The sequence below is a fragment of the Anabrus simplex genome, chromosome 4 (assembly GCF_040414725.1).
Source record: "Anabrus simplex isolate iqAnaSimp1 chromosome 4, ASM4041472v1, whole genome shotgun sequence".
NCBI classification, from domain to species: Eukaryota; Metazoa; Arthropoda; class Insecta; order Orthoptera; family Tettigoniidae; genus Anabrus; species Anabrus simplex.
Window position 1 is genome coordinate 246,026,468 of NC_090268.1, and position 12,094 is coordinate 246,038,561.

The window sequence follows — 12,094 nt, forward strand, 5'->3', positions numbered from 1 at the left end:
CTCAAAATTAGAATACGTAATTTCACATGGAAAATGCCCGTGGTAGTGGTGAAAGATTTATCTTGTCCTTTCATTCTCGGTGCAAATTTTATTGCCAAAACTGGTATGGTTTTGGATCTTCAATATAATAAATTCCAGTTTAAGTTTTCCATGAGGATCTTTAAATTGTGTAACCGTTCTCCTATCCTTCCTTATCATGTCAGTGCTGTGTCTGAGGACACAAGTGAACCAAAAGCTTTCGACTTTGATCATTTGCCTGATGATCGGGCCAACCAGCTTAGGAATCTTTGCGATAAATTTCCTGATGTGTTCACTGACAAGTTAGGTGTGACCAATGTTTTGGAATATAAAATTGAAGTAACTGACAATGTACCTGTTCGTTCTCCTCCATACCGGTTGTCGCCTCCTAAGATGAAAGCCCTTAAGGCTATCATCGACCAAATGCTTGCTGATGGTGTAATACGTCCTTCTAAATCTGCGTACTCTTCTCCCATATTTCTAGTCCCTAAACCACAGGGTGGTTTTCGGCCTGTAATAGACTATCGAATGTTGAATAAGCGAGTTGTGCTTCAATCTGTTCCACTTCCTGACTTGCACTCTTGTTTCTCTTGGTTTGCTAATGCCAAACTTTTTACCACTTTTGATCTGAATCAGGCGTACTATCAGATACCTCTTGCTGAGGAATCCAAGCATCTCACAGCTTTTGCTACTGACTGGAACCTCTATGAATTTGAGCGCGTGCCGTTCGGACTGGCAACGGGAGCTGCTGTTTTGACCCGGCTGCTGGATAACGTGTTGTCAGACATTAAATTCAAATTCGTTTATAATTATCTTGATGATTTCGTAATTTTTAGCGAAACTTTTGAAGAACACCTTGCTCATATTAATGAAGTCCTTGAAAGGCTCCGTAAAGCAGGACTAACCCTTAAGGCTAGCAAAGTGACTTTCGCACAGCCTCAGATGTCCTTCCTAGGGCATATCGTGTCCGAGAAAGGCGTTTCGGTTGACCAATCTCGTACTGCAGCTATCCAAAATTTTCCTACTCCTAAAGATGTCGAAGGTGTCGCTAGGTTCGTTGGTATGGTCAATTTCTTCCGTAAATTTATCCCTAATTTCGCTGAAAGAGCAGCCCCATTAAATGCCTTGAGGAGAAAAGATGCTAAATTTGAGTGGGGTGATGCCCAACTTGAAGCTTTCTATGATCTGAAATCTGCTTTATGTAATGCTCCTGTGCTGGCGATGCCAGATTTTTCTAAACGTTTCATTCTCCAAACCGACGCCTCATCTACAGGTATATCTGGTGTTCTCCTTCAGGAATTTGAAGATGGACGTCGTCCTATCTCTTATGCTTCACGTAGTCTAAATCCTGCTGAACGCAACTATTCTATATATGAGTTAGAAGCCTTAGCTGTTGTTTTCTCCTTGGAGAAATTTAGAATGTATCTTGAACATCTACCTTTTGATCTTGAAACAGACAATCAGGCATTGAGTTGGGTGCTGGCCAAGCCAAGAAGAACTGGTCGTCTTGCGCGTTGGGCAGTACGCATCTCAGCTTTTCAATTTGAAGCTCGTCACATTCGTGGAACTCAAAATGTCATTGCCGACACTCTTAGTAGAATGTTCTACCCTGGCAGTTCTGATCCTCAATTAGAATCCGCTGATCCCTCTCCTGAACAAGTTTCGGCCTTTGTTAATGTGGTTTTGACCAATTCCCCTGTCCTTTTCAAAGATATTTCTAAACATCAGGAAGACGATCCTGAATTGAAGGGTATTATTGACAGAATTAAATCTGGTGAACATGTCAAACCGTATGTCCTCAAAAATGGTGTTCTGTGTTGTCCTGCTCGTGGGCGCAGAGACCCCAAAATTGTTGTACCTTCTAATCTAGTCCCTGCTCTTTTCAAATATTTCCATGAATCCCCTGTTGGCGGACACCTTGGTGTATTTAAAACCAGAGAGAAAATTCGTAAGCATTTTATTTGGAAATCTATGGATGGTGAAATTCGCACAATGGTCAAATCTTGCAAAACCTGTAACATCAGTAAACCCGCTCCTAATACCCGCCTTGGTCTGTTGTCATCTGAGCAAGCTTCTCGCCCAATGGAGAGACTATTTATCGACTACATTGGACCATTCCCGCGTTCGCGGACCGGCCATCGTTTCATACTTGTGTGTGTTGATGCGTTCTCGCGTTTTACATGGCTGTTCCCTACTCGCATGGCTAATGCTAGTACTACTATTTCTTGCTTAAAACAGATCTTTGCTTCATTTGGACCCTGTCAATTTTTGGTGAGTGATAATGCTAGAGCTTTTACATCTGTGCAATTCCGTAATTTCTGTTTTGATCTATCTATCTCTCATGTGACTACCACACCTTATTATCCCAGGCCTAATTATGCTGAAAGAGTTAATCGGAACCTAAGATCTGCTCTTATTGCATACCATTCTTCTGACCACTCAAAGTGGGATTCTTCACTTAATTGGCTATCATTTGCTTTCAATACTGCTGTTCATGAAAGTCACAAGCAAACTCCTGCTTCATTGATGCTAGCGTTCACCCCTAATTCTCCACTTTCTAATTTGTGGTCCATTAACGATCTCCTGCCTGATGTCGCTAATCCAGAAACGATCCGTGCTGCTTGGCATCGTGCGCGTAAAAATTTGAAGGTTTATTACGCTAAAGTTCAACGTAACTATAATCACGGGCGAAGACCGCACAATCTGTCTGTGGGTGACCAGGTCTATGTAAAGACTCATCCCATTAGTAGTGCTGCGGACCATGTAATAAGCAAGTTATCCCCCAGATTTCGAGGTCCCTGCACAATTTTGAAATTTTTAACCCCTGTATCATTGTTAGTCAGTGATCCTGAAAGAAAGAGGATCAGCCGTGTGCATTTATCTCAGATAAAAATTCCCTAGTTATGAGATAATACTTTAGAAACTATTTTGTTTTGGGGTAGTGATAAGGAATTAGTTGTAAGCAAATTTTTAATTAGTGCGCACAATTTTTCGGGTTTTATAGTTTATTATTTAGTTAAGTCTCTTTAGTTGTAATGGAAAGGTCATTTATGATCACGTTAGATATAATTTAGTATGTATTGTGGGGTAGAATTAAGATCTTCGTAACTAGGGATTGTTGTCAAATTGTGAAATCAGGGTAAACTCCGGTAGAGTTTGAGTTTCTTCAATCTATTTCCTAAATTTCATCTTAAGTATCCATAGTGCTTGCCTGAATGGGGGGGCTAAGATAGTCCCAAACCTGTGGGGGAACCTCCCAAATGAAGGTCGAGGAGACACCGGTTAGGTGCCTCCAAGCTCTTGTCCACCAGGGTGGCTTTAGCTTCATATTCCCTGTCTGCTGCGGGTAAATTTCTGTTGCAGTGGCCGGAGGGGGATACCATCCCCATTTCTGCTGTCGTGCCTAGTGGAGAGGTACGTTATGTCTTGGGCCCTGCCGTTCTGCACTGCATTCCAGTGACCTGAGGTACAGATGACAATTACTGTTCCTGCCTGACAACTTGACGTCCCTAGTCCAAGAGGGAACCGTCTGCATGGTGGTGACCATCATCCCATGCCAAGATTCTGAATAGTTACCAGACATACACTGACGTGGCCATTAGTGGCACGTGATATCACCTATACTTGGACATGGCAATTTACAGCGCTGTAACCAGATATGCCAATGACGCCAGTCGTGCTAGGCTGTGCGCAGTCACCCAGTTTGAACTGTAATGTGGAGGCTGAAGACAATGGCCGCGTCGTCAGTCACATCAACAGCAAGAACTCGTGGTGCTACAGTGTAAATAAAACAGAAAAACCAAGAACTCAATCCAAAAGATGTCTCTTATTTTGTGTTAAATTTTTTTTTTTCAGTGAACGTTTCATTTTTTTTAAAGAAAATAATTTCAGTGTGGTGTTTTATGAACTTAAAAACAAAAAAAGAATTTAAAAAAAAAAAATCTCTTTAGTGTATACTTTATGTGGTTTCTGTTTCCACGAACATTCTTATGTCCTTTGTTTTCAGTGACACTTTTCCTTTGTTTTTCAGCGTTTTATTTTTAAGGTGTTTTGTTATTTTTTCAACTATGCTGTAACTGAACTGCTAAAATTGTGATCAAAATTTTCATTTTGGAGCGGTGCTCCAAATTAAAGGGGGGGAGTATGTTGTGATTATTGGGATTTGATTATTTGGACTCGGAAGACGGCGATAAATTATGTATGTAAAGGATTTATTCAATTGTTTGTTTTGGTTTTCCTCAGTATGTGAATTTTGGAATTGTTTAATTTGTTTGAAGTCGATATGATTTTAAAAATTATTTGATTGTCATGGTAATTCTGGTGCATCCTGTACCACACGCGCCACATCGGCGTGGGAGATTTCCGGTTTCGTAAAGTTGCACAAATTTCGTAATTTTTCTAGAGGCTTCCTAAATGTTCCTTGTCTGCACTATTTTTTCTGCGCTCCTATTGGAGAAAATAAAAGGAAATGTGATTGGTAGGTGAAGGAAAACATCATACGCTCATTGGCCGTGGTAAGATTTCATAATTTCCGGGGAGAAGCGTTGTCGCTGGAGCTTTGCTCTGCGAGGGCGTCTTTTCTGTTTGACCACTGAAGGGAACGGTCACCTTCCAAGGTACGGGTCTTCTGGGCCCCACCATCCGGTAAGCACTGATTATTATTTTTTAACTTTTCTGGTATTCAGTTTCAGATGTAGTGTTTCTTTTTATTTATCTTGCCGGAGCGTACCCGTATTTCCTTCTGCTTCCAAATGTTATAATTATGACTTAGCCGTTTCGGCAAGTCGCCTCACTTTGTCAAGAGATAGTTCCGGTTTGTTGTTTTGTAAATTAATTGTTATACGCCTTTCGAAGTAATCCTTATCAGTAATATTTTTCTCGGGACTATCTCATTCATTCCGCTTCATCATGGAATATTCATCTTTAGGTCGGGTACCCTTTCTCAGAAGTGTTTTTGAGGGGGCTACCCACTGAAGATGCTCTGCTCCATGATTATACGTAAATTATTTTTCCTCCTTAGATGTATCTCTTCACTTTAGTATAACGTTACCTTCCTTTATTTATTTCGAACTGTTTTGGGTTTTTAAAGGTAACGCCACAACAGTGGAACGTCATGTGTGATGTTCCGGTGTAAAATAAATTTAATTACTAAATGCTACCCTCATGTAAATTGTAATGGTTGTTGAAATTATGCCGTCATTATTTTAATTGTATCTTGGTTATTGCTTTATATATGAAATCGAATCTAACTTGTTAAGTAAAGTTTAGGATTACATTGACTTCGCTTCTTCAGTGTTACCAATACCTTCCACCGCCTGGATATGGTTCCCAGCCGTTTCCCGGTTATCCTTTCTTAATAGTCATGTTGGTTAAACTGTTTGTTTATTTCCTGTGATTAATGTGCTTGCAAATTTAATTTCGTACATGTTGACATGCCTTGTGTACAGTACTTTTGGTGAAAGCATTACGGTAGCAAACATTTTCTCTTCTTTAAACCTATTAATTGTAACCTTACCCTTTGGAGAGGTTGCAGTTTTAATGCTGAATTTATATGAGAAATATTGGGTTTTGGAAGGTACACAATATTTCAAATTCCTTTTAACATTAAGAAACAAGAATAGGTTGAGACTCACTTTTGATAAAAATTGCAATCTTGACTTTTTCAAAGGGTGTACAATTATGTTTTAAATGCTTTTTAATGCAAGGAAATTAGAATGGGTTATAACTCACTTTTGATATAGCATCCAGGTACTTCAAATACTTACAGTTAGAAGCTGAGTCCTCTTTGGTAGTCTGCTCAGAACCTGCTAACTGCTGACTATTTGTATAAGCAAATAAAGCACGCCTATTTCGAGCACTCATGTCTGTGGCACGACCAGATGCTTCAGCTTGTTCAAAAGCTTCTTTAGAAGCATCTGGGAACAAAGGTTGCCTCACCACCACGAGATGATTTCCACTACTGAGAGAATCTGCAGCTACTGTAGGCTCGATTTGATTCGATTCAGTACACACTGGCAGCGGGGCCTTATAGGTTTCTTCACTTTCACTCGTAGCGCCACTGTCCATACTGCCAACCCGGCTACTAGAGATAAGCTGACTAACAGGAGCTGGAGTACTCTGTTCATCTTCATAACTGGAAGGAAGAAAGTATCCACTACAGCACGGAAATATAATATAGAGGCATCAGTTGAGCAAAAACTAGTAAACATAAAATAAAAGTGTAATACAAAACTTGGAAAGGCAGTAACAATTCCATACAAATTAAAATAAAGTACTTTGTATGTCCATACTGTTGCTGGTGGTGAGAATTTCATAACGTGGATGTGATCAATTAATTCTTGTCATTATGCTAAAAAATTTCTGAAATCGCTATTGCAAAACCTAAAAGACACTCACAGACATTTTCGAAGAAGTCATTTTTTTAATTTTTTTAAAAATTTTTTGTGAATTTATGTAAATTTCTTGTAAAATCGCCATTGCAGGAACTAAGACATTTGCAAAGAAGTCGAGGAAATATTTGGGTTATTTTGTTATGAATTTGTGTAAAAAATATTAATAAGAATTGTTTAGGGCTCACAAGAAAGACATTTATTTTGGTATTGGAGATCTCCTGTAGTTGTGCTTGTTATAACTTGCAGTCTTGTAAACAACCTTTTGTATCACCCTGTATTTGCCACGTGGAGGCTTCGATCATGAAATCGCTGTGTTTTCCAATCGAAACCTCTAGAATGTGTCGCCCATATATGGAAATTCATTTTTATTGGTCGGAATAACAACCTTTTTCATTGGCAAAAATTTTGGGTCGAATCGTTGCAAGCTTCCCTGATTGGCTGTTTGCATGTTTCGCAATTTTCGGCCTTTGGTTCCTCGGTAGGAGAAGGGCTCTTGTACGCGTCTTTGGTTTTCGTACATACTCACGGTAAGATGCACTTCACGTGTGGTCCGGTCAGCTACCTAACATAGCCTCAAACGACCGTCCTTACAACTAAAAAATTAACCTATAAAATTGCCAATGTATCCAGCCGGATTTTTACCCCAAAATTTGCTTATAACTAAGTTTCCATAAAGTAACTAAATGGTTTCTAAAGTATCATCTCATAACTACAGGATCTTAACTTGCGACAAATGGACTCGACTGATCCTCTTCTTCTCAGGATCGCTGACTAACAATGACACAGGGGTTAAAAATTTCAAAATTGTGCTGGGACCTCGAAATCTGGGTGCCAACTTACTAATGACATGGTCCGCGGCACTGGTCATATTATGAGTCTTTTCATAAACCTGGTCCCCCACAGACCGATTGTGCGGTCTTCACCCATGATTATAGCTACGTTGAACTTTAGCGTAATACACTTTCAAATTTTTATGCGCACGGTGCCAAGCAGCACGGATTGTTTCTGGATTTGCGACATCAGTTAGAAGATCGTTAATGGACGACAGATTAGAGAGTGGAGAATTGGGGGGTGAATGCTAGCATCAATGAAGCAGGAGTTTGCTTATGACTTTCATGAACAGCAGTGTTGAAAGCAAATGATAACCAATTAAGTGATGAATTCCACTTAGAGTGGTCAGCAGAATGGTAGGCAATAAGAGCAGATCTTAGATTTCTATTTACTCTTTCAGCATAATTAGGCCGTGGGTAATAATAGTTGCATGAGAAACTGACAAGTCAAAACAGAAATTGTGGAACTGCACAGAGGTAAAAGCTCTGGTGTTGTCACTAACCAGGGTCCAAATGAAGCAAAGATCTGTTTCAGGCAAAAAATAGTAGTATTAGCATTAGCCATACGAGTTGGGAACAGCCACGTAAAACGCGAGAAAGCATCAGCACACAAATAAAACGAGGGCCGGTCAGTGATCTCAGAAAAGGACCAATGAAATCTAGAAACAATCTCTCCATCAGGCGAGAAGCTTACTCAGATGACAAAGACCTAGGCGAGTATTAGGAGCAGGTTTACTAATATAACAAGTTTTGCAAGATTTGACAAAAGTACAAATTCACCATCCATGGATTTCCAAATGAAATGTTTACGGATTTTCTCGCTAGTTTTGAACACACCAAGCTGTCCACCAACAGTGGATTCATGGAAATATTTGAAAAGAGCTGGAACCAAATTGGGATCTCTGCGGCCACGAGCAGGACAACACAGAACACCATTCTTAAGGGCATAAGGTTGGACCTGTTCACCACACTTAATCCTGTCAATAATAGACTTTAATTCAACATCCTCTTCTTGATGTTTAGCAATATCTTTGAAAAGGAAAGGGGAATTAGTGAGAACTACATTAACAAAAGCCGAAACTTGTTCAGGAGAGGGATCTGCAGGTTCTGATTGAGGATCAGGACTGCCAGAGTAGAACATCCTACTGGGACTATCAGCAGCAACGTTTTCAGTGCCACGAATGTGACGAGCTTCAAATTGAAAAGCTGAGATGCGTACTGCCCAACGCGCAAGACGACCGGTCCTTCTTGGTTTGGCCAGTACCCAACTCAATGCCTGATTATCTGTTTCAAGATCAAAAGGGAGATGTTAGAGGTACATTCTAAATCTTTCTAGAGAGAAAACAACAGCTAAAGCACCTAATTCACAGATCGAATAGTTACATTCAGCAGGATTGAGACTACAGGAAGCATAAGAAATTGGACAATGTCCCTCTTCAAATTCCTGAAGGAGAACACCAGATATACCAGCAGATGAGGCATTAGAAAAATCTGGCATAGCCAGCGCAGGAGTGTTACATAAGGCAGATTTCAGGTCATAGAAAGCTTCAAGTTGGTCATCACCCCACTCAAATTTAGCATCTTTTCTCCTCAAATCGTTTAATGGGGCTGCTCTTTCAGTGAAATTGGGGATGGATTTATGGAAGAAATTGACCATGGTAACAAACCTAGCTAAAGCCTTGACATCTTTACGGGTGGGAAAATTTCGAATAGCTGCAGTACGAGATTGGTCAATAGAAACACCTTTCTCAGACATAATATGCCCTAAGAAGGACATCTGGGGCTGTGCGAAAGTAACCTCGCTAGCCTTAAGGGTTAGTCCTGCTTTACGGAGTCTTTCAAGGACTTCATTGAGATGAACTAGGTGCTCTTCAAATTTTCACTGAAAATAATAAATCGTCCAAATAATTATATACAAATTTGAATTTAATGTCTGACAAGACGTTATTTAGCAGCCAAATAAGGACCACAACAACTCCCGTGGACAAGGCGAACGGAACACGCTCAAATTCATAGAGGTTCCAATCAGTAGTAAAAGCAGTGAGGTGCTTGGATTCTTCAGCAAGAGGTATCTGATAATATGGCTGATTTAAGTTGAAAGTGGTAAAAATCTTGGCATTGGCAAACCAAGAGAAACAAGACTGTAGGTCAGGAAGAGGAATGGATTGAAGCACAACTCTCTTATTTAACATCCGATAATCGATAACAGGCCTAAAGCCACCCTGTGGTTTAGGGACCAGAACTATGGGAGAAGAGTATGCAGATTTAGAGGGACGTATTACCCTATCAGCAAGCATTTGATCGATAATAGCCTTAAGGGCTTTCATATTTGGAGGCGACAACTGATACGGAGGAGAACAAACAGGTACATTGTCAGTTACTTCAATTTTAAATTCCAAAACATTGGTCACACCTAACTTATAGGTAAACACATCAGAAAATTTATCACACAGATTCTGGTTGGTCTGATCATCAGGCAAATTATTAAAGTCAAAAGCTTTGGGTTCACCCATGTCATCAGAGGCAGCATTGACATGATAAGGAAGAATAAGGGAACGATTACACAATGTAAAGATCCTAACGGAAAATTTGAACTGGAACTCATTGTACTGAAGGTCCAACATCATAGCAGTTTTGCCAATAAAATTTACACCCAGAATGAAAGGACAAGATAAATCTTTCGCCACTAGTACGGGAATTTTCCATGTGAAATTATAGATTCTTATTTTGACATCCAAATGCTACTTCCAGAATCAACCAAAGCACAGACAGGTTCATTGTTCACCTCTAAGCATATGTAAGGTAACTTACAAGGAGGAATAGCAGAAATACCACAAGATTGTGGGAAATTAACACTAGGGTCAGGCTGAGGCTTATCATCAGCTACAGGATTGGGTAAGTCATCATCTGACAGCGATAGCATACGAAACATGAAGCTACACTATGAGGTTTGGCACAAGAATTGGCGGTTAGTCATCTAGAATTGCCATTACCAGAACGCCCAGACCCGGAAGAATTGCGAGGACACTCTAGAAAAATTTCTATTCGACCCATAGTATCTGCAAGAATTAGTCGGGGAAGAAACTCTATCCACATTAGGATTTGAATTGCCTAAGGGCTCAATCTTGGGACAACTCCTCTGGAAATTTTCAGGTTGACCACCCGCAGCAGGTTTTGAATTGCCTAAGGGCCCAATCTTAGGACAATTCCGCTGGAAATGATCAGTGGATCCACAACTATAGCATGCACGCGAATTACGAGGCTGGGAAGAAGAGGAAGCGGTACTAGTGACCTGAGAAGACTTGCTCATAGGAGGTGGAGCTAACGCAACGCATAGCTGGTCGGCATACCTAATGCCTTCGGCAGAAACAGTGATAGCTTCCAATTGAGCGAAGGTAGCTGGTCACGGTGAAAGAGCAAGATAGACCGATAATTAGGTGCTAGACCCTCAACAATGCTAGCAACCATTTGAGACTCAGAATAGTTGAGCATAAAAATCCTAGCACTGAACTTAATGTCCTGAATATATTCAGACAATATTTCATTCAAATGCTGCACTCGGAAATACTACTTTTCCACCAAAGAAGACAATGCACGGTAAGGAATAAAGAACTCAAGTACATGGGCATGAAACTGGTCCACTGTCCACTTTTCAGAAATGGCTCTTATGATGTGCTCAGAAAGAGCTCCAGATACATGTGGATATAAGATTTGGAAGAAATTGTCACTACTTAAAGAGTAGACAATTGCCTGATCTTTAAATTCAACCAAGAAATGTAGAGATGAAATGATCTCATCAATTCAATTAGCGGTGAACTTTGATACACCCTTAAATACAGCAGTTAACGGATAAGGTAAATGAGCAAAACTTAAGAAACAGCAGGAGTAGTAGGTACCTGAGAAGGAGTAGACTGGTTCTGGGAAGGAATCACAGTTGTATAGTAATCTTGGTTCAAATGCCCTTGGGAAAAGGTTGGAGTACTGAAAATGAGGTTACGACTGCAGTTAGATTGTAATGAAACCAGCGCAGATATTCGCATCTGCAACATATTTTCGCACATTTGAGAAACAACAGAAGTGTTTGATACAGGTGACACTTGGACGTGGGGATATCTTTGCATTATTGGAAGAGAAACAGGTTGGATTGCAACAGAAGGTTGAGACAAAGACACAGTTGAATTAACAAGTACCATAGGAATAAGAGACATACCAACTTGTGTAAAAGAACCAGTACTGGCATTACTCACGGGCAGAGAAGCACTTATAAATATAGCAGGAGAAGATCGCAGGGGAACATTATCACAAGTTACAACTATACTAGTTTGTGAAGCAGTCGATACAGAGACAGTCTTACTGTCACAAGTTTCAGATGGTGCTGACACATGAACTACAGGACTGGAGCTAGGCAACGCATTGCCTTCTAGCAAGCCTACTATTTTATCGAAAATGCCAGAAAACTGTGGTAATAACAATTCACACTCCTGTCGCTAGTTTGCAGATAAATTAAGAGCTAACAAGTCGCGAATCCTATCCATGTAATGCTGTACTTGGGCTTTCACACGTGTTAATTGAGCATTAGACGGTTCGGAGGAACAAAAAGACAAAAGAATAGCCCTAAACTCTGTTAATTTATCTCTAATGATTGTTAAAGATGCGCACACTTCGCCTGTCGATAACTCGGGGACTGATACCGGTATATTAAGCAATTGCTTTAACAGGTTTGTGTAATCTCTAACCCTTCCTGTCAAATTCTATTTACGAATACGCAGTTCGTAGATTAATTCCTCCTTCTCAAATGGAAAGGGATAGGGACCACACAACACATTAACAAGAAATTACGTTAGGAGATGATAA

The 12,094-nt window shown here is 40.2% G+C and overlaps 1 protein-coding gene across 4 annotated transcripts in view; it reads right to left on the reverse strand.

Moving 5' to 3' along the window:
• Positions 1–12,094, reverse strand: part of mxt (Eukaryotic translation initiation factor mextil) — a 425,214-nt gene that overhangs the window by 81,013 nt on the left and 332,107 nt on the right. For all 4 annotated transcript variants that reach the window (XM_067145489.2, XM_067145488.2, XM_067145487.2 and 1 more), the window contains one exon: positions 5,784–6,151. In XM_067145489.2, coding sequence (XP_067001590.1) covers positions 5,784–6,151 — 368 coding nt within the window. The remainder of the gene's footprint in view (positions 1–5,783; positions 6,152–12,094) is intronic.